Source organism: Protopterus annectens, chromosome 10.part0 (genome assembly GCF_019279795.1).
Source record: "Protopterus annectens isolate FY-2018-M chromosome 10.part0, PAN1.0, whole genome shotgun sequence".
Classification (NCBI taxonomy): Eukaryota; Metazoa; Chordata; order Ceratodontiformes; family Protopteridae; genus Protopterus; species Protopterus annectens.
The window spans coordinates 66,060,730-66,087,033 of record NC_056744.1 but is presented as its reverse complement, the minus strand read 5'-3'; the positions used below and the strand labels follow the sequence as shown (position 1 = coordinate 66,087,033).

The following is a 26,304-nucleotide window of genomic DNA, read 5'->3' as shown; positions in this document are numbered from 1 at the left end:
TATACATATCCTCTAATGGCAGAAATTAAACGTTTTGGCATTAATATAACAAACCTACACTTAATTTAAAACACACTTAGTCAAGTCTCATTATATCTAAAACTTGATATACAGTAAATACTTCCTTAAAACTTCTTTTTTACCAGGGGAAAGCCTCCCACACCTCTTTAATGAAATATTCTAACTCCGCAGTTGCACAACCATGGAGAAAAGATTAAACTCCTCACAGAATAAATCACTGCAAATGCAGAAACACAAACTTCTAGAGACAGAGATACAACGTAACAGTAGGCATTAGCAAGGCACTAATACTGATCAACTCAAATTTGCATTGTATTTTCCATGATCAAAAATACAGCAGCACCCACTTTCTGTAGCCTTACACACTTTTCTATCAAATGTGATTCAGTCATATGTGTTTTAGAATAATTGACACTTTTTTGTAGACAAAAGGTATTGTAAATAAAATGCACTACAGAAATATGTTCATGCATATACAGGTATATAGACTTTGGCATGGGCTTGGTGATCCCACCCTCCCTTCCTGCTTTAAGGTTATATTTTGAATTTTCTATGGAGTAAAATGATCGTGATATTGGTCGACAGAGAAGATGGGTTCTGACGAATCTCTCTTCTTTCCGCCCTTCTTCCTTTCAGTTCTAGTTTAGTAAGACTTGTAGTGGTTGCTTGTTATACAAGTGAGCAGTATTACACTGCTTCTAACTGGATTCTGGGTTTACGTGAGTGGACTGACATTGCTTTACATCAAGGCCAAGTGAAGGCGAGCAGGTAACACTGCTTACTGTAACCTTTCTATGCTGAGAAGTGAAGACATTTGAATGTCGTGGAATTATTCCTTTATTTGGTTGTTTAATAAAATGGTCATCTTATCCTAAGTTGGAGTGTTTTTTACTTGAAAGTGGGATTTGGAGAAAATTCCTCATGCCCAAGGGTATTGTCTGGCACAAGCCCAAAGAATGAATATGTTGCAAAATTCCTAAGAATGCTGTTCCGTGTAAACCACCAAGTGCCTTACTGCACTTATAAAATGGACATCTTTATTTTTTTAGTCTGAATTTAGTTTATGTATGATAATTATATGTTAAGTACATTTAGGGCAGCACAGTGTTGCAGTCAGTAGTACTGTCACTTCACAGTGAGGGCTAGTTCACTCCTTAGCTAGGAAAGGTTTAGGTTGAAAAAAGAATTTAATGTAACAAAACTGATTTAGATAGCTGTAAAATATGTTTTCAGACCACAGATCATGGCTTCAGATTGGAAGAAGACTAACATGTTTGGCAATGTAGTGATTAGAAGACCTGCCATAAATATTACTGGAAAGTACAGCAGATGCATTATGTTAGTATTATGGAGTAACTAGTAAATTTGTGCTAGCAATTTATGTATTGATCTGGTAAGATGTTGGACAGGCTATGTGGGCCAAGTCTGTGTGTGCTCTAAACAATTCATGGAAAGAACTAGACTAGAAAAAAAGGAAGTGTAGTAAATGTTTTTGCAACATGCTTTTGAAAAAAAAAATAAACTAGGTATGAGTGTGATTTTATTATTTTAGTGTAAGAAGTGCAGAAAAAACTTTCCTTATCTTCTGCAGAACATTTATCAAAAGTGTCCTATGAGAATGTTAAGGCTACCTAACTGAGGCACAGAAGGGTAGTATGAGACATCCTACCTGATATTTATATGAGTATAAAATTCCAGAAAGTTAAAAGCATGATGGTAAAATCATCAGCTACTAGGAATGATAAACGGAGCTATAGCCATCTCATCTAGTGCTCAGTGTTCCACAGTCTGGCACCACACAAATAATAAAAAAAAAGTCTATTTCTGATTTAGCACTCATCACTAAGGAGCAGCAAGAGGTGTCTATCCTTCCCAAATTTGCACATCTCAAATCAAAGTTGAAGAGCAATAAATAAAAAAAAGCCCTTCTATGATCTAGCATTCCTCACTTCTCTCCTAACATCTTCTATGCAACTTAACTCTAAGTTGAGTAGTGAAAAAAAAAGTCTGCTTTTATAAACTGTAGCCTTGCTTGCTACATTCGTAGCAACTGTCTTTCTATAAGTTATATCACACAGGAAGCACTGAAGTAAGCACTTCAGTCCTGACAGAAAAACAGTATTTAATTTCCATACTAGCCAATATTCAGAAATAACAATATGGAAAAGAATGCCTGTACTGCACCAACAACCAATTGGTATCTCCCAATCAACCCTCCCCAGCACCTTGTACTTAGGATATCTGTCCCCCTTTTCCACACCCTAACTCTATTTCTGATGATAAACACTCTACATTTCAGGTCTTTGTATAACACATATATAGTGCTGTTCATAGTGGCGCAGTTATATACCATCATCATGTCCCATGACATTTCCTTCAGTGTATGAAAGCAGTACAATTCAAAAATCTATCCTCTTCAGAACTTGTAATATTATCTGAGCTTTTTGTTAACCAAAACCCTTATAACCCATTTTGAAGCTGCTTATGGTAGTGTTGCTGTATTTTTTTTTTTGTTAATGGTTCCAGACTCAGCAACGCATGCTGGCAGTAGTTTTCTATGACCATGAAGAATTTCAGGTCTCCTCAGAGACCTCACCAAGATTGTCTTTGCCATGAATGGAAAGTGTACTCTGCTGAAGACAATGATAGGCTCTTAAAACAGTGACTACCTGATAAACTGAAACACTACATAGATAAAGGACTTCCATAAGCATATACACACACATATATACACACACATACATGCACACACACATACATGCACACACACACACACACACACACACACACACACACACACACACACACACACACACACACACACACACACTGTCCAGCTAGCTACGCTTCTGTGGTTTAAGTAAAAAAAAATGTATACTTACAGATATCATCATCATCCTTCCAGAGGCTGAAGCTGAAGTTTAGAACAGGTGGATGCATGTACTGCAGTTTTCCGGTAGATATGACAGCTATAACAGAATGGAACATAGTGAGTGGCTTTACATACAGTGAACTCCCGAGGTTAGGGAAATGGGGAACGGAGAGAAAAGCAACTCAGTGATCAGAAAGATATTTTAACTTCAGCTACTTGTTTTGCACACTGGTCAATCAAGTCTGTAGCATGCATTCAATACAGGAGGACCCTTTCTTTCCCCATTTCTGGAGCTCGTAGGATAGTAAGGAATAAGGGAAGGTTAAGTGATTTAGTTTAATATAGTACATCTCAGACAGTGATTCAGTATGAGCAACTGATTTCTGCACTTTCAAGTCAGCACCATGACTACAAAAGTACAATTTCCCTGCTAAGAAAAAATAACAGAAGGCTATCTGCCCATTTGTTATGGCACTAATTACAGTGTGCAAGCAGTGAATATTTATATTTAAATATACAGAAAGGGCACATCCATGCTTCTTTCTTGTATATATATATATATATATATATATATATATATATATATATATATATATACTTTGTTCCATTGAATCTCATTTCACTGAATTTCATTTCACCCCGACCACATCGTTGAAAACTCAAATTACTGAAAACTCATTTCACTGAATCTTATTTCATTGAACTGCAGTTAGTATATATGGCACTGTGTAGAGTACTGCAAGGCAAATAAAAGGTATATGCCTGTTTACCCACTGTCGTGTGATCCTGGAGTTAGTATATATTGTTAGGGGGGTGTGGGGGTGTGGGAGGCATTGCCCCCAACTTTCTTTGAGTACATATTATCTTCTGGAAAGAGTTAGTCATTGGTGTTGTAACTATGTATGTCTATTCTTAAGAATGTGTTGTTTTGAAGTTTTCAGTACAATACAATATAAAACAAACTAGGTAGGGGGCTATGCCCCCCACAACTCCCAAAGTGGGGGCTGTGGCCCCCACACACGCCATAACTATATACACTAACTCCAGGACTACACTACAGTGGGGAAAAGGGCATATACATTTTACTTGCCTTACAGTACTCTACACAGTGCCATACATATTAGGTTCAGTTCAGTGAAATGAGTTTTCAGCAATGTGGTCGGAGTGAAATGAAATTCACTGAAATGAGATTCAATGAAACAAAGTAGACCCATATATATATATATATATATATATATATATATATATATATATATATATATATATATATATATATTATATATTTCAAAATACTGAATTTTAACCCAGTGACATGATATGTGTTTCTCTACACCTGTGATTTGCTTGTGATAAAAAAAAATTACTGTAACTTAAAGACAGAATACCAGCAGTGGTGTAGAATGTAGTATTGGATGGAGTGTTTCTAAATGTGGGTATGTCTCTTTACATTTTTATGGGAAGTATCTAAAGTAATATGGCTGATGCTTTGTGCTCTCCCGGCAATAGTGGCAGCATGTACAGTACTGTAAGGTACTTAAAAGGCATATGCACTTTCTCCACTGTAGTGCAATCCTGGAATAAGTAAATATATTTGTTGGGGGAAGGGTGTGGGGTGCATAGCCCCCCACCTAGTTTGCTTTTGTATTGTCTGATTTTTGTTAGGAGAGTAAGTAAGTAGTTTTGAAGTTTTGGAAAGAGTTAGTCATTGGTGCTGTAAGTGTGCATGTCTATAGCTTAAAATTCAGTATTTTGAAATTCAGCATTGTAAGTTTTCAATATGCCACTTAGTCAAATGAGTTTTCAGTATTTTGAAAATTAGGTATTGTGGTCTCAGTCAAATGAAATTCAGTATTTTAAGTTTGCAATCATATGAAGTAGACCCATATATAGATATATATAAAAATACAGTATGAGATCGTGTTATTTCATCAGTAGGACCATTAATCAGAACCACTTCCATTGAAAAAAATAACCAAGTCTTGATCCATCAGAATAAATGAAACATGAGAGAAAACATCTTTTTTTTTGCAAGGGGGGGCAAGCCTCCTGTCCCCCCCCCCCCATGTAGGGGAGCTGCACCCAAAAAGCCCTGTGTCTTTACACTAATTATATTAACTCCAATATGGCATAATAATGGCTCTGAGGTAAAACATTCTAAACCAATAACCACAATATCAATATATTTAAATACTGTGTAGTTTCAAACTTCGTTAAGAAAATAAACATGACCTCATTATATAAAACAATATTTAATTTCAAATTGCAACAAGCACAACAAAACAATATTCCCATTGCACTGCAATTACACCACCTGAAAACTGTCACCATACATTTCTGATTTAGTGGAACGTCCCCATACCATTCTACTTACAGCAAATTTCAAAAAAGGTATCCTTCAAGTATGAATCTCTTTCTCCACATGTATGTATATATATATATATATATATATATATATATATATATATATATGTGTGGTTCCACTTGAAATCATCGAATTACCATTTCATCGAATTGCAACTCATCGAGACCAAATCTTCGAAAACTCATTTCATCGAAAACTCATATCATCGAATCTGAAATCTATAAAACTATAAAGCTACTACAAATAACATCCCAGACACTGTTTACCATGTTTATGCAGGGGGGCAAGCCCCCCACACCCCCCATAATAAAATATACCAACTCCAAGGTCGCACTACAGTGGGGTTAGGAAATAACCTCTTTCCTCCACTGTAGTGCAACCTTGGAGTTGGTATATTTATTTACAGGGGGTTTGGGGGGCAGTGCCCCCCACATGGGGGGTGCAGGGGGGCTTGCCCCCCTGCATAAACATAGTAAAAACTTTGTGGAATGTTATTTGTAGTTGCTTTATAGTTTTTGATGATTTGAGATTCGATGATATGAGTTTTCGATGAAATGAGTTTTCGACGATTTGGTCTCGATGAGTTGCAATTCGAAGAAATGGTAATTCGATGATTTCAAGTGGAACCATATATATATATATATATATATATATATATAAATATATATATATATATATATATCTTACAGTGCACAATAGACTTATTAAATCTCCAACAATGATTAGGCTTTTGTTATTTGAAGTTCTTCACCAGAAAATAAATATTTCCAAAACTGCTCAAAATAAATGTGTGTTTTTATAGATATTTATATTTGCAATGGTAAAACGTAGTTTAAGAGAGGACTGTATTACTGATTCACATAGCTCCTTCCCTATCCCTTATAAGTAAAGGTACAAATCACTAATTAAATGAGTCTCAAAACAGGGGAGTGGTACAACTATGACTCTGAAAGGTTGTTATTCAGACAGGACTTCAGGGAGCCAACACACACTTGCTAACTGTTTCAACTAATTAAATAGTACAAGCTAATTAACTATCTAGCTAGCTAACTAATAATAATAACAACAATAAGTTAAAGTTAAGAAATAACATTATATCTGATGGGTGTTTCTCTCCAAAAAGGACAATTAAATCCCAAGTGCTCAAGCTTAATTAAAAAAGAAATCTTAAAAGAAATAGTGATATTAAGCTCAACTGGGGGATAACTTTTAGGATTTAAAATGTGATTTAATCTGAGAAAAGTGTGTCCATGAATGTTTCATAAATACAGCTTAGATATATAAAATATAGAACTATATATATATTCCAGAAGAATGTAAAAAAAGATAAAACAAAACAACACATACAAAAAAAGGACTCCACTACTGAGTCCCAGATGAGGGTCTAAATCTGTGCTGTAGAATTTTTTTTGTGTGAGAATTCAAACAGCAAACATTTTAAGGAAATGTGTTGCTTAAGTCCAAGAAGGCTGTAAGCATCTAGATATATTTGCCAATAATGTTTCTTTTTCTCTAGGATGGGGATAGAGTTACCTCATACCAGGTTAGATCCAGTTCCATCCAATACATGAAAATAGAGGTTTGTGAGATGTCCTGTGGAATTGCTGTTTAGAGAGTGCATTGGAATTTTATTTGCTTCAAAGAGCATACAAGTGATAATATCTTCAAAAGATTTTTGGAATCGTCTTGCCTACATAGAGTTTGTGACTCTGGCAGGTGGAGAAATATGTCACATATGAAACAAAAAGGAGTCCTTGTTAATAAGAAAACCATATTACTCACAGAAACCACAGGATAGGTCAATGGCTTTTCTTCTAGCTGCACATACATTTTGCCATTTTTTTTTCAAAAAGCATCTCATGCCAGCTCATTTTTAAGAATGAATTTAAAAATTGTTACTTGGGGTATGGGCTATGGATAAATAACCTTTGATTATGTTCACATTTTTTGTTATAATTTTCTTAATCTTGTGGGTATCCACAGACAGCAGGGTGTCCACTGTCTTGCTGTAGTAATGAAATGTGGTCTTCCTGTGAAATAACCAAATTCTTTTCATAACAGTTTTTAGGTAAAAGTTCAAAAAGACTTTCTAGTGTGTGAATTTTCACATAGTTTATATGACAAAGAAAACCCATGGATCATAATCACCTTGCCAATACATTTCTTCATAGGGCACCTTCCTACTCAAGGAGGACAAAACAAGTCAGGCCTAGGATGAACTTACAGGTGCCCATCCAATTGTAAAGGTTTGTATTAAAGGAATCAAGGGTATCACTGTTGTATATGCAGCAGAAGATTACCATGGAGCTGGGTGGGGAGGGGCTTGTGGAGTGGAATCATTGGGTAATAAATCTGTCACTCCAATGCCTCTTATTTAACTGCAGCTGTAGACTGAACTCTTTAGTTTGAGTGTTTGTGGTGTCCTTGGTGCCTTTGTTTTTTCAGGTGTAGAAGATGAAGAAGGGTTGGGTCCTTAAAAGCACAGAATGCCAGAAATAAATCACCATGCAGGAGTTTATAAAAGAGTGAGTATAGGGGCAGAGCTTCAAATTGGTGTTGGTAGCTGAGGGTCTTTAGACTGGTAATATCTTTGCTTAGGAATCTTTAGTGCCCCTCTAGCTGTGTGTGTGTGTGTGTGTGTGTGTGTGTGTGTGTGTGTGTGTGTGTGTGTGTGTGTGTGTGTGTGTGTGTGTGTGTGTGTGTGTGGACAGATATATACTAAAAGTGGCAAATTAGTCTGTAATCCCTTTTTTTGATAGTGGGCTCCAAAATTGCATTCACCTAAAGTGTTTTATATCTTCTCTCTCTCTCTAGGAATTCATGTCTTAGAGTGTTCATGTTTTTATGGAAGTTCTAAAAATCTAAGGTAATTCTGGATGTGTTCAACATTTGAGATTTGATGACATTACCTTTTATGTAAGTGATGTAGGAGCTTACTCCATGAAAATATTTATTGACCATAGTAGGTTTTCTATAAAAGTATGTGGTGAAGTAAGGCTCTTGGGACATTTCAGACACCTGCATATCAAGATATGGGACCCTAGAATGGTAAATTAGTAAAATTGCTGATATAGTCATGAAAGGTATTCTTGCTGTTTGGTTCCCTTTCCAGATTGTAAAGATGTTGTCAATGTATCTTATACAATGCATATAAAGGGTAAATAATGTTAAACAGAACCTTATAGTGATAATGGATATTATTAAATTAGGACAAATGATGGTTAAAGTGGTTACATGTCTTACTGCCACTGTGACTCTTGAAGACTTTTCAGATGTTCCAGGACAGAGAATTTACAGCAGTGGTTAATTTCAGCTAGGCAGCATAGCGTATAAAAGAATGGCTGGAAACCTAAGGTATGGAGGGCAGACTGTGTGGGGGTAAGGTGGGAGTTGACCTATCAAGATTTCAGAAATCTTTGAATATCTAACCCCCACTGGATTAACTATTTGAAGAAAGTAAGGCTTTTAGAAGGGATTTTTGCACAATAGTAAGTTTGATGATGAAGTCACCACAGAGTTTTTCTTCATATCATGAACCGTAAATCTAAAAAATTAAGTTTAGTCAATAGTTTGATGAAATAAACCAATGAAATAAACACCTGAATGCTTCTCTCACTCCAGAATCACTGAAAGAGAAAGGAGTTTGATTTTGTAAGATAAAAACAACTTCACTCCAGATTTGAACCATCTTATTATTTGCTGCTAGGTTAAATATTTATAAAGGTGGCAAAATGTGAATTTTTGGATGTATGATGAAAAATTGACCCATCTCAATGTTGACACTTTAAACATAAAGACTGTAAAGTCAAATGCTCACTTTATTCAGTGGTCAGAAGAGTGAAACACACAATGTAGAGAGGTTATGGTAGCAGGCCAAATGATATCCTTGCTGCACAAAAATTAAGTTTATGTAACAGCATCTCCCACACCCCCTGTTAATAATATATATATATATATATATATATATATATATATATATATATATATATATATATATATATGGATCACCTTTAAAATCCTGAAAGCTCAAAATCCTGAATCTCAAAATCCTGAACACAAAATCCTGAAAGCTCAAAATCCTGAAAACTCATAATCCTGAATCTCATAATACTGAAAAACATACAGGACACCAACACAGACTATATTGCAGCTACACTACACTGCACATACACTACTATCTATCCACTTACCCTAACCCAGACCCTAACCCTAAGGTCCGTCACTATCGCACACTCACCTCACATGTGCCCTAACCCTAACTCACTTAACCCGCCCCTAACCCCAAATTCTGTCACTATCGCACAATCACCTCACCCGCACCCTAACCCTAACTCACTTAACCCACCCCTAACCCTAACATCCATCGCACACTCACCTCACCTGTGCCCTAACCCTAACTCACTTAACCCGCCCCAACCCCAAATTCTGTCACTATCGCACAATCACCTCACCCGCACCCTAACCCTAACTCACTTAACTCGCCCCTAACCCTAACATCCATCACAATCGCACACTTACCTGACCTGCTCCCTACCCCGAATGTCCGCACAATCACACATCAGTGTTGGTGTCCTGTATGTTTTTCAGTATTATGAGATTCAGGATTATGAGTTTTCAGGATTTTGAGCTTTCAGGATTTTGAGATTCAGGATTTTGAGCTTTCAGGATTTTAAAGGTGACCCATATATATATATATATATGTGTGTGTGTGTGTGTGTGTGTGTGTGTGTGTATATATATCTGAGTCTGCCTTATCCCCAGGGAAAGGGCATATTCTCCTACCTCACTATTATTGCTTCAAGTATTTCAGTTTTGCACAGCACCAAAATGCTGTTGCCAGCTGACATAACTTTTTCATCTTCCTAGTTTCACTGTTTTGATCACTTAATGAAGTCAACATTCTAATTTATGGTCTCAGTGTTTACAGCCTTGACATTTGGTCTGTTGACTTTTTGATGGGGACCCAGGCTTTTATCTAAATCCCCTACGAATCTTCAAGCAATAAAACACCAAACACAAATGCTGAAAATATTGAAATTGTGAAACCACTTGCAGAGTGGCAAGATTCCGCCACTGAACTTATATATATATATATATATATATATATATATATCAATTCTATGGTTGCATAAGCACAAAGGGAACCACTGCTAGCACAAATTTAGAAATCATGATGGTAGTGATTTGCTACGAAATAAGCAACTGGCATTCTGTTGTTTAGTGACTTGTGACTCAGGCACTTGATGCTTGAGCATTTTAATCTTGGCCACTTGTATGTATACCTTTTTAGGGGTTTTATATATTCTGTAAATGTAAAAATAGCAAACCAAGGTGGCATCTCACTTTATTTCTGTACAATATGGCACTGAATGGGTAGAAGATAAAGATCCTAGAATCATTTGTGACTTCCATCAATATTTAGTTTATGAGTTCAGTGAAATACTTTTTATTAGAGTTGTAATAGCATTTTTTTATTTTATTTTTAACACGGAGAAGTTACAGTTTTGGATTTTCTATTTAACTGTTGCTAGGAATACACAAGTATTGTATCAGCTTAACAATTAACATCTAAAGTGGTAAAGTTAATTTGCACTTTTAAATAATGCAAAGTAATGTAGGGGATACCTTGCTTCCCTTTATTTTGTAATCCTATTGTATATATGCATGAGTATTACATTACAACACAACTTTTTTTCTGAGCAGGTGTTGTTTGTCATCCATTAGACCCAGAATATACCCCAATGCTTTGTGACCATAACTGCAGATATAAGCTGTGTAAACTGACTTATGCATGTTAATCTATCACCAGATTCTTCAAATGTTGTTTTGAGTCTTTGCAATGAATTTTCTAAATGTATAATTTCAATGTATCTTACATTAAAATGCTTTCTTACTGAGCCTGGCAATCTTCTAAGATTGTATTGACCCTGTTTTCTTTTTGTTCTTTCATTTCATCACGTGTGTATGCATATGTTTATACCCAAGCTAAGACTATAAATGATCAATTTTATTCAGTGCTATACCATGGTTAATAAATGAATCAAACAACAAATAAATAAATAAATAAACAGATAAGTAAATATGTAAATGCCAGTAAGAATTGTTTTGCAAATGGTTATGTAGCTCCATCTATAGCAATATGTTAAGCAGTTTGGTTGAAAAAACTGACTACAAATACTCTAAACAAGCTAAGCCAAGAAAAAAATATATGGTACTAGCGGAATAATATATTTCATAAAAGACAATAGCATAAAAGCAAAGAGAAAACATGTAAATGCCTATAAATAGTTCATTAAATAAATATAAACTGTGGAATGAAAATAAAAGATGCTTTTTAGCAGCAAAATATACTAACTTTATTTTAAAACTTATTTTGTCTCAACGTAATAAACAACACTTCATTAGAACACACAATGGCAATTTCCTGATCACCTACAGACTGTATTCAAGTGTGTCCAATATACATGTCAATTTATTTCTATTTGTTCACATGGGTAGTGCACTGATCAATACTGACCAATTCCAGGCACAGCCTGGATAAAAAATAATTTCAAGACATTTTAAAATTTAAATAAATGTGTCTGTCTAAAACCCTAAATATGTGTGCTGTCATCAGTTTCTTAAAAATTAAAGATCATTAGTAGTTAATTATATTTGTCTTGAGATTGCTTTTAATATTTAAACCAGGAAACAATACTGCTGTGTGTTCTGAAGCGATCTCATTTTTTGTATTGAGATGAAAGCACTCTCAGTTTTCAAATACGCATAGAGATTTTGTTTCCATTTATCTAAGTATTTTATAAATTCATTATGCAACCTTTATGCATGGTAACCTGGTTGCAATCCACTTTTTTGTTTTAAAAGCAAACTGTGCTATGTTACAAAGACAAAATGAAATATATGCGTAAATAACCATACACAACAAAAAAGGTTACTTGAAAAAAATCAGTCAGTAAAATGTATGTACTAAACATTTAAAAGGCACATGATGAAATGTGCTTTCATACTCTCAACTTTGTCATCAACTCAAACTGGTTAACTAAAGGAAGTAATTTTTTACCACAGAGGGGATGCTAAACTGGGAACTCTGTGTCACAGTGAGTGTCCCAGTCCTTGGAGCAGTTGTTGTTGTTGTTGTATTTTTTTGGCTTTTCCCAGTTAGGGGTCGCCACAGCGGAACTCCGGTCCGCTAATGATTGGCAATAGATTTTTATGTACCGAGTTGCCAGCCCTGATGCACAACCTTCAACGAAGGTACACCCATTCACGCATGTCTCCACACAGAAGACGCTTTAACTGAGAATCAAACAGGACAACGTCTTACTGTGAGGCAACACCGCTACAGCAGCACCACCACCGCAGTCCCAGTCCTTGGAGCAGTAAAAACAAAAAAAAATCTCTCTCTCTCTCTTTACCGATAATGGCACCTTTTAGAAATGAGAGCACAGCATGATTACAAGTTCTGCTTACATCTCCTGCTTGTTTGTATTTTCTAATTAATCCATTGTGCATTATCTCCTATTCATTTAGTCATGCCTGTTTGTTTAGTTGTGCCTATTGATCCACACTGTGGCAGCAACCCTCATCTCCTGCACATTTAGCTGGTACATGACTGCAAGGAGGGCAGGGGAACAGGCACTCGTGAGCAGGAGATCAGATTTCATTTAGTAGGAAGACATTTCAGTAAGTAGCAGAGATCTTCATCATCTCCCTGCTCTTGCTGCAGGGACTAAAATACTTGGCACTGAAGGCAGACACAGCTCCAATAATAGTAGGAAAAATGGGTTTCATAAAAAAGAATTTACAGTCGTATTTAGATATGCTATGAATACATGTAACTTCGTACGAACTGCAGGAGGAGTCAATTCTTGGCACATTTTCTTTTTTGCTGAGCAGAAATATATGTGATATGGTTTCATTTCTGTTGTTTTGTTAAGCAGTGATTTGATTTCTCACACTGCAGCATGCTACCACTTCATCAAATCCTTGTGCATGACAAATTCAGTTATTGTCTGTGCTGTGTGTATTGTAAGGATATGTAAAATGTGTGAATATGTTATTAGACTGTGGCATTTATTGTTTTTTTTTTTTTTTGTCAAAGGGAAGTAGTGTTTCATGTTCTTTATTTCTTTTTATTGGTCTTCAACTGTATGCTGCTTGCTGCTGCTGTGCCTCTGCTGTGCATCAGCAAGAAGGAAACACTGAAACCATTCCTAGGTGACTACATAACTAGCAATTAATTCCCTGATGTTTTCTTTACACCAAAATGCTTCTCATAGCATGAATTTTAGTTTGCAGCAGAAAGTATACGTGGGTATGGTGGCAAAGTGGTCACTGTTTTGCCACTCATCTCTGCGATCCAATGTTCAATTTGATCTCTATATATTGTCGGACTCAGGTGTGCACATTTTTCCCATGTCCATGTGGATTCTCTTCTGCATACTCTGATTTTCCTTCGTATCATCATAAACAGTTACATGCTGATCTAAAACTGTTTCCAAGTTTCTAGTGTGGAGTTTGTTTCTCCTGTAAAAGATCAGTTGACTCAGTGGGACAAATTTAGTTAAAAAAAACAAGAAATTCTTTGATTTCATGTGTATCTCTTAGTTTTGTGTCCCCTATACTGTCTTGCCACACAGACAGCAAGCTGGCATCTGATGATTCTATCTGTCTGATTCTAACATTATGCATTTTTGTTATGTAGTCTGATAAATAGGAAGTAAGGACAAGGGCTTACCTGTCTGAGTTGAGCCAAGCATTTTTGTGTAGAGTTCCTTCATAACCTCACTGTATCTGTTGCTATCCATGTTGAGTTCCTCTGATGCCTGCTCAACTGCGAACACTACATCCTCAAAATACTGCTCCAGAACATCTGTGGTATTGTCCTGTGAAAAACAATGCTATTAATAAGGTGACCGAAGTAAAACTTAAAAAGCATTTCATGCATGACTTTCAGTGGAGTCTCAAAGTACTTTAAAGATTTTATTACGTGACTAAACACATTAAAATGTTTATCTTACTGAAACTTCACTCATATCAACTTTTGCAGGAAGTGATCTATAATTTTTGGGAAAAGTATTTCTGTGATAATGCCATACAAATGTGTGTACGACAAATGGTACAGATATTCATGTGTACACGTTCACACATTCCTTTACTCAGGTGCAAACCATTGGTGGTTTTCACAAAACAAATTTTGCCAGTATTCAGTTATGCTGTCCCAAAAATATAGACAGCATTATAAATAACCCAGTACAGTATTTCAAGAAAACCATCATGTAAATGTTGTTAAATGGAAATACAATATAATTTGATTTTAAGTTGATGAGGATGTTGTACTTGTCTTTAGCCCCTATTTATCTGCCTGCCATGGAATCTGGCATATATAGTCTTTTATTCTGCAGCTAGAAATCTATTTAACAGACTAACACATCAGGAACAGCACAAATACTCTACTTCTCTCAAAAGATAAAGTAAGCCACATTAAAATGGAAAACAATGTCCTCCACACATCATGAACAATACCACCATATAATGCAAGTATTTTCATTGCATCTATGTGCCAGAATGTTATTTTTGCAGAATGTTATGAATAATATTATAGTTGTTGACCATTACCTCAAAAATATTTCCATTTAAAATACTAAAACAGTAATTTTTAATATTGAAAATGACATATTTTACTTGAGGGTATACCATTTGGACCCTGGCAACTTCAAAGACAATGTAGTGTGACTCCAGTGTAATGTCTGGAATCACAACAGCCAGGAGACACTCCCTGTAAGAGACATTGTGGGAATGTTTAACAAGTCTAAGCATTTAAATTGCTAGTGTAAAAGCTGTAAAGCTAACCATCGCAAAGACAGGCGCATGCACACACTCACGCGCGTGCGCAAACACACACACACACACACACACTCAGCCACACACACACACACACACACACACACACACACACACACACTCATGAATTAGTTGTGATACGCAGAGTATTTTTATGGTCATCTGAAATCTAGCAGATATCGTGAAGTGACACTGACTGGTCTGTACTTGATGTTGGCCCAATGTCAGTGGTATCCTTAAAAGAGACTGAGGCTGTTTTCTTGCACTATATGTGCATTGTGAAGAGCTTGAATGAGAATCTTGGTGGGCCAGGCACTAGGGCTCTGAAAATTGTGAATTAGTGGAAGCTATATATATATATATATATATATATATATATATATATATATATATATACATATATATATATATATATATATATATATATATATATATATATATAAGAAATCCCAATAAGTCATTTAATAGAAGCTTTAGAGGGATATTGTAAATGGATTTTACATCTCTGGAAAAAGCACACATTTTTCTCCAAAAGTTGCCATACAGAATATGTAGATTCATGAACATTCTGACCAATGAACACTCTGATACCAAGTTGTGTGCATCGTTAAAGATCTTCTTGTACTGTAGTGAGCCAATTACTTATTCAGAAGCATAATATCCAGTCTTGTTAACAATTAATATGATCTACCACTTCCAAGTAAAGATAGGATACACAAAGCACACAGCCATCAAAGCAAACACACAGTAACACAGTCTAGCATGTGTGCAGTTTATAGTCAGCAATACTGAACAAGCCTTCTTCAAATTTGGACCCTCAGTCATGAACACCATTCCTACAATAATATATAAATAACCTACCCTTGCCTCATGCAAAAAAATCCCTTCTTGACCATTTCAAGTTCTCCGCTAATGTATCTGCTTTCAGCACAACTTTATTTGAAAGACCCACCTTCAAACTAACCTGACATTATCCCATACCTCTGTCTTTGTCGCTAGCTACTTAATGAGCAGCAACTGTCTGCCTGCTTATTACAAAGTTTTTGATACTTTTCTGTGCTCTAATTATGCTGCAGACTGTTTTGCTTCTCTAACAAAATCTACTATAATCCAATGAGGAAGACAAAATATGTCTGTCAAAAAGGAACAAAAAGTGTTTCTTTTTCTGCATTATATTTATGCTGCTATAATATTTGTTATAAACTTGTAAGTGAATATGTATCACAAAAGATTTATTTTACACTAACAGTGTGTGTTAAACTACACTGTAAAGTACTACATATTAATGTTCCACACAGAAGGAAGGAAACCAGCATCTTTGCTAAGTTACTATGTGACACGGGTAAGCGTGACATGATAAGGGGTAATCAAATGTAAATAATTAAATTAATAAAAATTTACGTCACACCCTTTATCTGTGTCCTCTGATAGGATGCCCAGATACATTATCAATGTGTGTGTGGATGTGAATATGCATATATGAGTTTAATAAATATACAAATGCTGTACTAGGCATGAGCTACTAAAATATAATAGTCTAAATACAGCAACACAATAAAAGAACTTGCCAAATGTTAAAAAAGTAAAACAATTAAACTGTAAAATGGTTTCCAAGGGAGGGAAGCCCCCCCCCCACCTCCATGTTTAGTGTCACCCTCACTCAAGGTTATAGGAACATAAATAGCTGTCTGCTGGATAGTAACACTTCATATTAACTTTTTATAGAATATTTTTTTATTTGTATGACAACTATGCTGGCCATGCTGATGTTGTACAGTGCTCTGATAATAAAAGTATACTGTCAGTAATTTAACATCTCTTTGCGCAATGCCTGTTTGGTCAAACTAAGTAAACAGAAAAGGCTAACACTGTCAAAAGTTGTACCTTAGCATAATATTCAATGATCCTGTAGTTACATATAATAGATGGTATAATGGTTACAAGACCCCTGCATGGAGAGTGAATGAGCTTTTCACTTATGTAGCATTTTTGCCAAGTATGTACTGTTCAGTCTATTAAGTCTGACTGAATAATATGTTCTGTTTAATCTGTTAAGTTTGACTGAATAATATGTTCTGTTCAGTCTATTAGGTTTGACTGAATAATATGTTCTGTTCAGTCTATTAGGCTTGACTGAATGGTCTTTATGATCATCAGATAAATGCAGTATATTTGATGAAAACAGAAGCATATTAATTACAGGGTGTTTGCGAAAATTGATAATGTGGGGTTGATGCAATTTTTTGACTATTATGGAAGTTAACTTTGTTACCTGTATGGTAGTCTCAGAATCAGGTATGCCACTGTAAAATGTACACAAATGTGCTTTGTTAAGTATTAATGCATTCCTAAAATCATACCTCCTCTTTGTCAGACCTTGAGTGGCCAAGCAGAGCTGCTTATCTGTAGCTCAGCATTTCCTTATACCTTGGTACTTGCTAGCCAGATGAGCCACTTTCATTCCTGGACTCAGAGCACACCAATGGAAGTAGATTTATATTTTGTAATGTTTCAGACACCCACATATGGTCCTACCTCAAGTGTCTTCTGCAGCTGCTGAACATCACACTTATCTCCCAGGGCTGCTTGCATGGTATGTTTTATAACTGTGATCATCTGTGCTGTAGGGTTTTGAGAAAAAGGGGTGCTGCTCAATTCACCATGAAGTGTGATGCTGACATCTTCCGAGAGTAAATCGGGATCTGCAAATATAAAAACCCTAGACAGGGAAGACAAACATGTTAAAGATCAAATGAAAATATGTTCAAGATCTGTATGGTGTTACAAAACTGCAAATAACTAATACAAACATGTCACATGAAGTAGCTGCTAAACTCATCAGCAGAAGAATAAAACAGGTATATCAAGACATGTTTTGACCATTATGTACTTAAATTAGCCTGCACTGTCATGTTTGACATTGCCTGATATTATCTGATATCAATGTACTTTGAATTAATTCACTCAATTCATTCATTTTTAGATTACCTACTTTGTCTACTGGAGGATTGCTGGACATCTAAAATGGGCAAAAAATTTGTTAGGGGCGAGGCACTGGTCAGTACAGTATCTGGATGTTCCTCCCGCCCCTCGACAAACCAGGAGCTGGAGCTCGAGGCGGCGACACCCTGGAGGCAGCAGGCTGAGCCCGGGAAGCTTGAACCATCTGTAGAGGGGTTGGGAATGTCAGCAGCCCTCAGCATAGCCTCGTAAATGCGAATGAGAATGAATGAGGGCGACACAGGGGCCTCCGCACCATCACGGGACGGCATCAAGATCAGAGTCCGATGGAGTTCCAGAGGCTTCCTCTTGCACGATTGCTTCTCTTCTTCGCTCCTCCGGGCCCTTCTCCGAAGACTCCCCGAGAACTCAAAGAGTGAGGGTAACCCTGGGGAGGGGGACCACCTAGGGGCAGGCTCTGCTGGGACAGGACAGGCCAGCCCAGGGAAGGTGCCCAGTACCAGGTGCCAGATGGAAGGTGCCAGTGCCAGGGCAGCTCATACTTGGCGGAGCCCAGAATCTGGGGTCAGAATCCTCGATATGATGGTGGAGCCAGTCATGGCAAAAACACACAGCGGAAGACCGCGATGTGAGGGAGATCCCACCCAGGTCCTGAGCAAGTCAACGTGCCACCCTCGGACCCGGTCGGGGGTTGTCCCCGGTCGGGAAGGCGGAGAGATCTCCACAACTCCAACCCTAGGTCGGGGGCCAGGGTAAGGAGTCTGCTCTCCCTAGGATCTCCGCTCTGTGGGGCTACTCAGCTCCGAATGGCATTAGGTGCGGGCAATGGAAATCGAAATGGAGGGACTGGCCGAAGCCAATTGGGTCGGAGCGACAAACCAGATCAGCATCTGGGGATGACTGAGACATGACCGAGCCAGGTTGTATCTTGCGCTCTCCAAAAACATTGAGGAGGGGAGGGAGGACAGGTTGTTGACTCGAAGGGGCTATGACCAACAGAACCCTGACCGACCGGCTCAAGGCCGAGAGGACTATGACCCACGAAGGTATCTGGCGGACAGCCTCCATCAGTCCGGGCCAGTGGGTGCCGGTGGGGTGACCCGCCTCGACTCCCAGCCATCAGCTCAAAGCCCGAAGGTCGAGGGTGGGACCCCGCCATCACAGTTCAAGCCATCCTCGGCGAAGGAGTCGGGAGCAGAAGACTGCCTATCGAGGGTGGCCGTCTGGGTCGAACGGACTGGTGGGAGCCCGCCATGCCCTCTTTAGCAGGAGAAGGAGGATGGGCGATGTTGCTAAACCGGTTTGCTGCAGGCGCAATATAAACATTTTCGGGCCTCTGAGGATGCTTCTCGAAGGAAGGGACACAAAAAGCTTTTTATATAAAAGCTTATTTTTTGAGCCTAAGGGAGACTCGAGGAAAAAACTACATTTAAAAAAAGGACAGACAAAACTTTGCATTGGAATAGACTGACTTTGAGACATGGACCATTCCACAATGAACAATAATTAAAATAAATAGACAAAGGAAGACTTTACAACCACAACTATAGATTATGCCAAATAGGAAGAACCCCCAGAATAAAGGCCAAAACCAACGAGAAATAAAGGGCTACGGAAATGTAGGAAAGTGTAACCAGAACAACAAGGTTCAACAAATTAGGAACAAAAAAGGTCAAAACACACAAGCAAGGTGGTACAACAAAAACAGCTTTTGCATTTTTCCAAACAAAACAAAAACAGAAAAGAGATTTAAACAGAGGCACTTGTAGAGCAGCTCGGGCCACACAAAATTTCTAGTTGAAAAGAAGCGAGATCTCTGTACTAGAGCTCGGTGACATCTGGGACTAGTTAGAAGCAATAATGAGACTTGGCTTGGCTCAGTGGGGCGTGCCAGTCGGTAGTGGTGAGGATCCGATAGCATCAGTCAGTCATAGGCGAGATAGGATCCTGTAAAGCCACACTTATCTTAGTATCAAGAATACTTAATCATCGTTTTACTTGTCACTGTTTTGGTAAATATGCAGACACGGTCTTTTTCCACTTCAAATCATTGAATCACTGTTTTTTTGGCTCATTTTGTACACATTATTGAAAGATACGTTCTTCTGTGGATGCAGTCAGAAGTGAATCTTTCTCGCCATGTTCTGGTACCTTTTTGATACCTTCATATAACAGCCACTGGCATCCCCAACTCACCTTTTGAAGCCAAAGGAAAGATGTAAGACGTCTTGGTCAAAATTAAATACGTAAAACAGTGCCTTCCACTGAGATTTGGAGAATTTACAATTTCTGAACAGCATATGCAATGAAATGAGAAACTGATTCAATAACTTCACCATTGAAAATCCTCTGTGCCTGATTAAAGCATACTAATTTCTTCTAGAATGAGTAGAATGAAAGACTTATTTTAATAGAAGTCAGCACAGCCTATCATTAGCAATCACTGCAAAACCTAGCTCTTAAGGTGTGTTTGTGAAATTAGCCTTTTGCAAACCTAAAATCAGACTTGTAAAATGAATCAACTTAATACAAAATAACTTCAAAGCAGAAAATGAGGTGCTGTCAGGCAGAGCACAGGAGTGTATGACAGATGATAATGTGCATTTGTCATAGAGGAACCATAGTCCCTGCACCCTCTTATAAGCCTTTTTCTAGTCCTTGGATAACTCATAACTCTGTCAGATCAGAATAGCAGTTTTGTTTTATTCCATTTATCACAAGCTTAGACTGTTTTTTCTTCTCAACACATTCCATGCTTAATCACTTCCACTCAGTTTGTGCTTGGCATCATAGAACTTGGAATGTTTAAATCTACCTTCTCATCAGGTTATCTCGCAATACTGTACTTCTATTATTTATCTCACTCTTACAGATTGCATTACCTTGACCATCTTTCTCTTTTATCCCACTTCTCCACCTTTTACCTTGCCTTTGTGTCATAACATGGATATGCAAATTCATGCACTATGAATGACTCCAAATCAGAGAGAGTGATGACATTACCCAACCGCATTGGTTTGTCAGCAATAATACTACTAGAAAACAGCCTCTCAGGAATGTTGAGGTAACCAGATTGCCAAAAGATTTATGCTGTTATAGGCGCGCGTGTGCAGACGCACACACATATACACACACACACACACACACACACACACACACACACACACACACACACACACACACACACACACACACACACACACACACACACACACACACACACACACACACACACACACTCCTGGTTGTGCCTTGTTGCTCAGTTACATTTTTACTCTCTGTCTCAGAATTCCCTGACCATATCATAGCATATTATAGCAGTTACCCATGACTGGGTGTGGGTAACGCTGGATTTACCCACAGTTGGTGTGGTTTGGCCATGAGTGTGAAGCCCAAGTGACCAAACAAAGCCAATTGTGGGTAAATCAGCATTACTCAAACCTCACTATGGATTACTGTTATTATACAATGACATTTTTAAGAAAAAAATTAACTTACTTGTCTTAAATAATATCCTTGTATAAAGGAATTGTGGTGCTCTTCCACATTTTTCCACAGTATCATGCAGCTTTCTAGATGTACTGTGCATGTGTATGGGACTTATTTTCCCACAGTTATGCAGTACATCAGTGCTGTATAAAGGAAGCAATGGAGAAAGTAAGATCTCTGTGGCGTTTTTTTTTTTAATTGAAAAAAAAATGGAATCTGGAGACTTCAAAAGTACAGCAGAGACAGGACAGAGAAAATATAAGGATAATCATATATGTTTGTCTAATTTTGCATAACATACCCGGTTATCCTTGTATTTTTCTCTGTCCTGTCTCTCCCGTTATTTTGAAGTCTCCGGTTTTTGCAATTTTTTTTTTTAATGAAAGAAAAGTAGAATTTTCATAGCATACATTAATAGAAGAAAGTCTGAGCGAATGAACTTTTTTCCATTGGTATATGCTAAATATACAAATGGGCAAGCTGGCTGGGTTGATCAATCAGCCTTCCTCTTATTTGAATGTTAATAGCCAGGCATTGCATAATTATCTTTTATTTTATATTTCTGAAGTATTACCTGAATTTTCTACTCCTGTACCCTTTCTCACTAACTGTCTTTTTCATTTCACTCTTTCTACCCCTTCTCCTTTCACTTTTTACCATGTTACTTCAACCAGCTGTTCAAGACGCACCATGCCTCATTTGTCTTTCAAATTTCTTCTTGTACCTCCCCACTACCTCTTTGTTTTTCTTCCATTCATTTCCTGCTTGTGACTGAACAGTCATTTCATTTGTGATAACAACTAAATGCATGTCCTAGACATGAATATTTACTTAGGATATGCTGTATCCTAATTCTGAATTTATACATAAATATATAATTGAAAAGTGCAATGAAGATCATGTCCACTGCCCACTGCTACCCATCAGCCCCTACTATCGCTATGAATTTGTTACCTGTTATATCCCCTGCTTGCTTTGCTTGGCCAAGCCCTAAGAGAATCTTCTCTGGTTCACAGGGCTATGTATACCTTGGCAAGAGAAAATTTCATGTCATTTGGTACCTAGGCAGCATAGTAAATATTTTACAGAAATACTGTATTGCCTCTCTAAGAAACCACATTTAGAATTAGCTGCATAATCATATTGTATGTGCCATGCAATTGGTTTCTTTGCATATATTTGTTTTAGCACAATTAGCTGTTGTAGCGTGAATGAGTTATAGATACTAAATTAATTTTATTGATTTATATTTGATAATCAGAAAAGAACACTGATCCACATGGACTTTTTCATACTCAGACTGGGACTGTTGTCTGGCTAAGTTATGTGCTCTGAATCAGTAGGCAAATATAAACCCTTAATGACCCAGCAAAACTCATTAGCATTTTGCATGCTTAATCACACCATTAATTCAAACGGCACATGACCATAGCCAGAAAACTGCAACATTGTTATTTGAGGGGGAAAGCATCTCACCTGAGTTCCTCGCCATTGCAAGCAGGCCTCCTAAGTCCCTCCTAAGTCCCTTCTCTAATATAATTAACTGAGAGATTCACATCCTGAGAAAAAATACTCTTGTGTGTAGAAAATTTGAAGAAAACTGTTTTTCTTGGGTCATTTTGACCAATTTTCACTTGTGAATTGTAAATGGATAAAAAATAAATATTGCTGTTAAATAAGACTCGGCGTGTGCAAATTCAATGCATATGGGTATTCAACAGTAGGTAAAATGTCAGTACAGAAAGACTACACTAACACCTCTAAAACTGATCTCACTGCCTATATTATACAAAAGCATACTGAGGGTAGGCAAAGAAAACAGCTACCTTGTTACAAAGTGTTAGGGGGTGCTATTGGTAGATCCATTGTGTTTTTCTTTTTTTTTTCTCTACATGAGGGTGGGTAGTAGAGCAGGAGAGTGTCAGGACCTGGCATTTAGTCAAACTGGAAAAACAGACCTTTATTTATCTTGTTTGCTACTCAACCTAGCATTGAGGGGTACCAGATCAGGAAGAGGAACCAGGAGCCAAATGAGCCAGCTGTGGTTCTGATAGCATACAGTTACATCTAAAGATGTTGCAGGTAGTTGTTCTAAGACAGACAGTAGCTACACCTCTGCCCCCACTGACAAGGAGACAACCTATTGACAGGAAGCTTTCCTTCATGCTGGCAGTGTGGAAATCTAAGCATGCAGACACATGATGTATGCTGTTTCATGACATGCCTCTGCTTAATAATGCAACATAATCTGGTATCTACAAGAATGACTGCCATATATATTTTTACTCCTGTAACTGCAGTATGTTACGGCTGATGCAGGAGCCACAGTCATGGAGAGATATGTATGTACTGAGAAGTGATTTGCCATTCGGTCACAGGAGCAAATCTGCATATGGTAAAGAAAGTGATCAATTGGCTAATATTATTTTCAGATCATGCCTTTTTTGAAAAATACAGTTGGCAGATATTAAGGCTGATACTGGGAATAAGCAACAGTGATTTCTGATTAAAAACTAGAACAGCAAAATTACTGCATAATGATAAAAGAAATCTTATTGGAAGCTCTGGATGAGATGTGAAATGTTTCAACACAGGGTTGAGGCTGGTGCAGGAAAGAAATAGTAGAAAGGCTTAAGGCAGGTGAATGAAATGAAAGGAATATAGAACAGCAAAGGCAACATTTACTTCAAAGTATTATTGGAGAGAGTCTAAGGAAAGAGGAGGAGGAAGAGGAGGAATTAACCAGATTATTAGATATGAAAAAGCAAGGTCAGGCTCTACATGATAAAACACTTATAAGAAGACGTCATCTATTCACTGCTTGTACCTCACCACTTCCCTGAGGAGTCTCAGAGCACTGGTTCTGGCATGATACTCCTGAGTCATGAGAAGTAGCTGTAGTCTGCCCGATACATAAAGACTGTCATTGGGGACATGTCATATCTCTTGCAAGCTTCAGATATCATATTATCAATCCATTTCTCTTTATTCAGAATTCCATGCCTCACAACCAGTCTTAACCATTAACCAAACAGTTTTACTAGCATCTCATAGCCATATACATAGTTTGTGACACTGATCACCCCCGTCCCACTTCTATACCTCTAATATAAACCTTATGACAGCCATATACATAATTGTCTCTGAACCATTCTTATCCCACCTCTTAACTACAATATTAACCTTTTCTACCCCAATTCCTTTCCTTGCATCTATTTCTTTCAATTTCTAAGCACTAATCACATGATCTATTATCTATCTGTCAAACTAACTAATGCATCTTTTCAAATGTTCAATGTTCAACATATTCCAATGTATAAGTATCTTTTGTACTGCAATAGATGTCTTTATTTCAGGGTCTATATTACATCACCTAGCACCCCCCCCCCTACTTAAATATACCAACTCCGAGACCACACTACAGTGCTGAAAATGGCAAAGTACCAAAGCGGCCAAGTGAATTCTTTCCCAGGAAAGGACTTCACTTAACAGCCACTTCGATATTTTCCGTTTTCACCCTTTTAATTTCGGCCAAGACACAATCAAAAGAATGCGGCTTCGGACTTCTAATATAGACCCTTTATTTCATATGAATGTAATCTAATTAGCAAATGTATGTGTAATTGTTAATGTATATTACATAATGTCTGTTCATGTATACTATAGAATGCCTGTTTAAAAATGTTTGTAATATGTTGGAGCATTTCTTCCTGCTCCTGTGCTAAAATGGATTTTTTTGACTAAATGCAGTTGGACAAACCTAGTAAACAAAAGCAAAACAAAATAAAATAAAAAAAATGTACTATGGACCACAACCCACCCTGTGTCTGCAATTGTCACAGCATTATAACAGTTGCCCTTGTCCACACATTATCGTTGGAAGTTCAATGGACAGTGAACTCCCCCTGGTGGTGTTTTCTCTGACATGTCCAAAGTGTGTGACCAACTAAATCATGAAGTCATACACAATATCCCATTACTCCATGGCATAACCCCAGCTTTACTAAGATATCTTTAAAACTAGTATGTGAACAGATGTATATGCACTGCTTATAATGCACATCTGTATATGCTGTAATGCATTGCCAGGAGAGCCACGCAGGTCTGCATTGTAGGAGATGCACATTTTCTGTTGTATAATATTAGAGGTGAAGTGGCATGCATCGGGGTAACAGAGCATAGTACAGGGAGTGTACATACACTGGTTGGGTACTGAAGGGGTCAGGAATTTATTGGGCACAGGAGCACTATTTCCACCACTTTGGACAATGCAAACCTGCTCCTCATCGTTCACAGAAAACAGTGGTGTTTGTACATCAATATTAGGGACTGTGTTTCATGCTTATGAGTCACAATCTATGATTGTGTCTTACCAGTCACAGTGAAGAGAGGGCACTGTGTCTATAAATACTCAGGTGGGCTGACAAATTCTATGTGAGACAGGGTAGAGGGAGGGGAAATTAAAGATGACTACAGCATTTGGTACACCTGCAATAAACATTTGCTTATCATTATTTTAACTACTGTTGAAAATACAAAAAATGGTATAAGGAGCTCTTCACTTGATGAACAGGTAGAGGCATTTTCATGGTGTACTTTAAGGAATGACTCATCGGCTCTGTGATTGTGAATTTTAATCCTGTATACTTCATTTACACTTATTAATATAATTCAATTGAAGACCAATATTTTGTTAAGCGAATGATGTGAAAACAGCTCTCAACCTGTTCAGTCAAGAAATCAAGGACACAGGAAA

At 37.4% G+C, this 26,304-nt stretch overlaps 1 protein-coding gene across 1 annotated transcript in view; it reads right to left on the bottom strand.

The window, feature by feature from the left end:
* Nucleotides 1-26,304, bottom strand: part of PIK3R6 (phosphoinositide-3-kinase regulatory subunit 6) — a 738,015-nt gene that overhangs the window by 170,167 nt on the left and 541,544 nt on the right. Inside the window, exons 8-10 of the mRNA XM_044085023.1 lie at nt 17,634-17,817; nt 13,993-14,140; nt 2,904-2,990 (exon numbers count right to left, since the gene is read on the bottom strand). Coding sequence (XP_043940958.1) covers nt 2,904-2,990; nt 13,993-14,140; nt 17,634-17,817 — 419 coding nt within the window. The remainder of the gene's footprint in view (nt 1-2,903; nt 2,991-13,992; nt 14,141-17,633; nt 17,818-26,304) is intronic.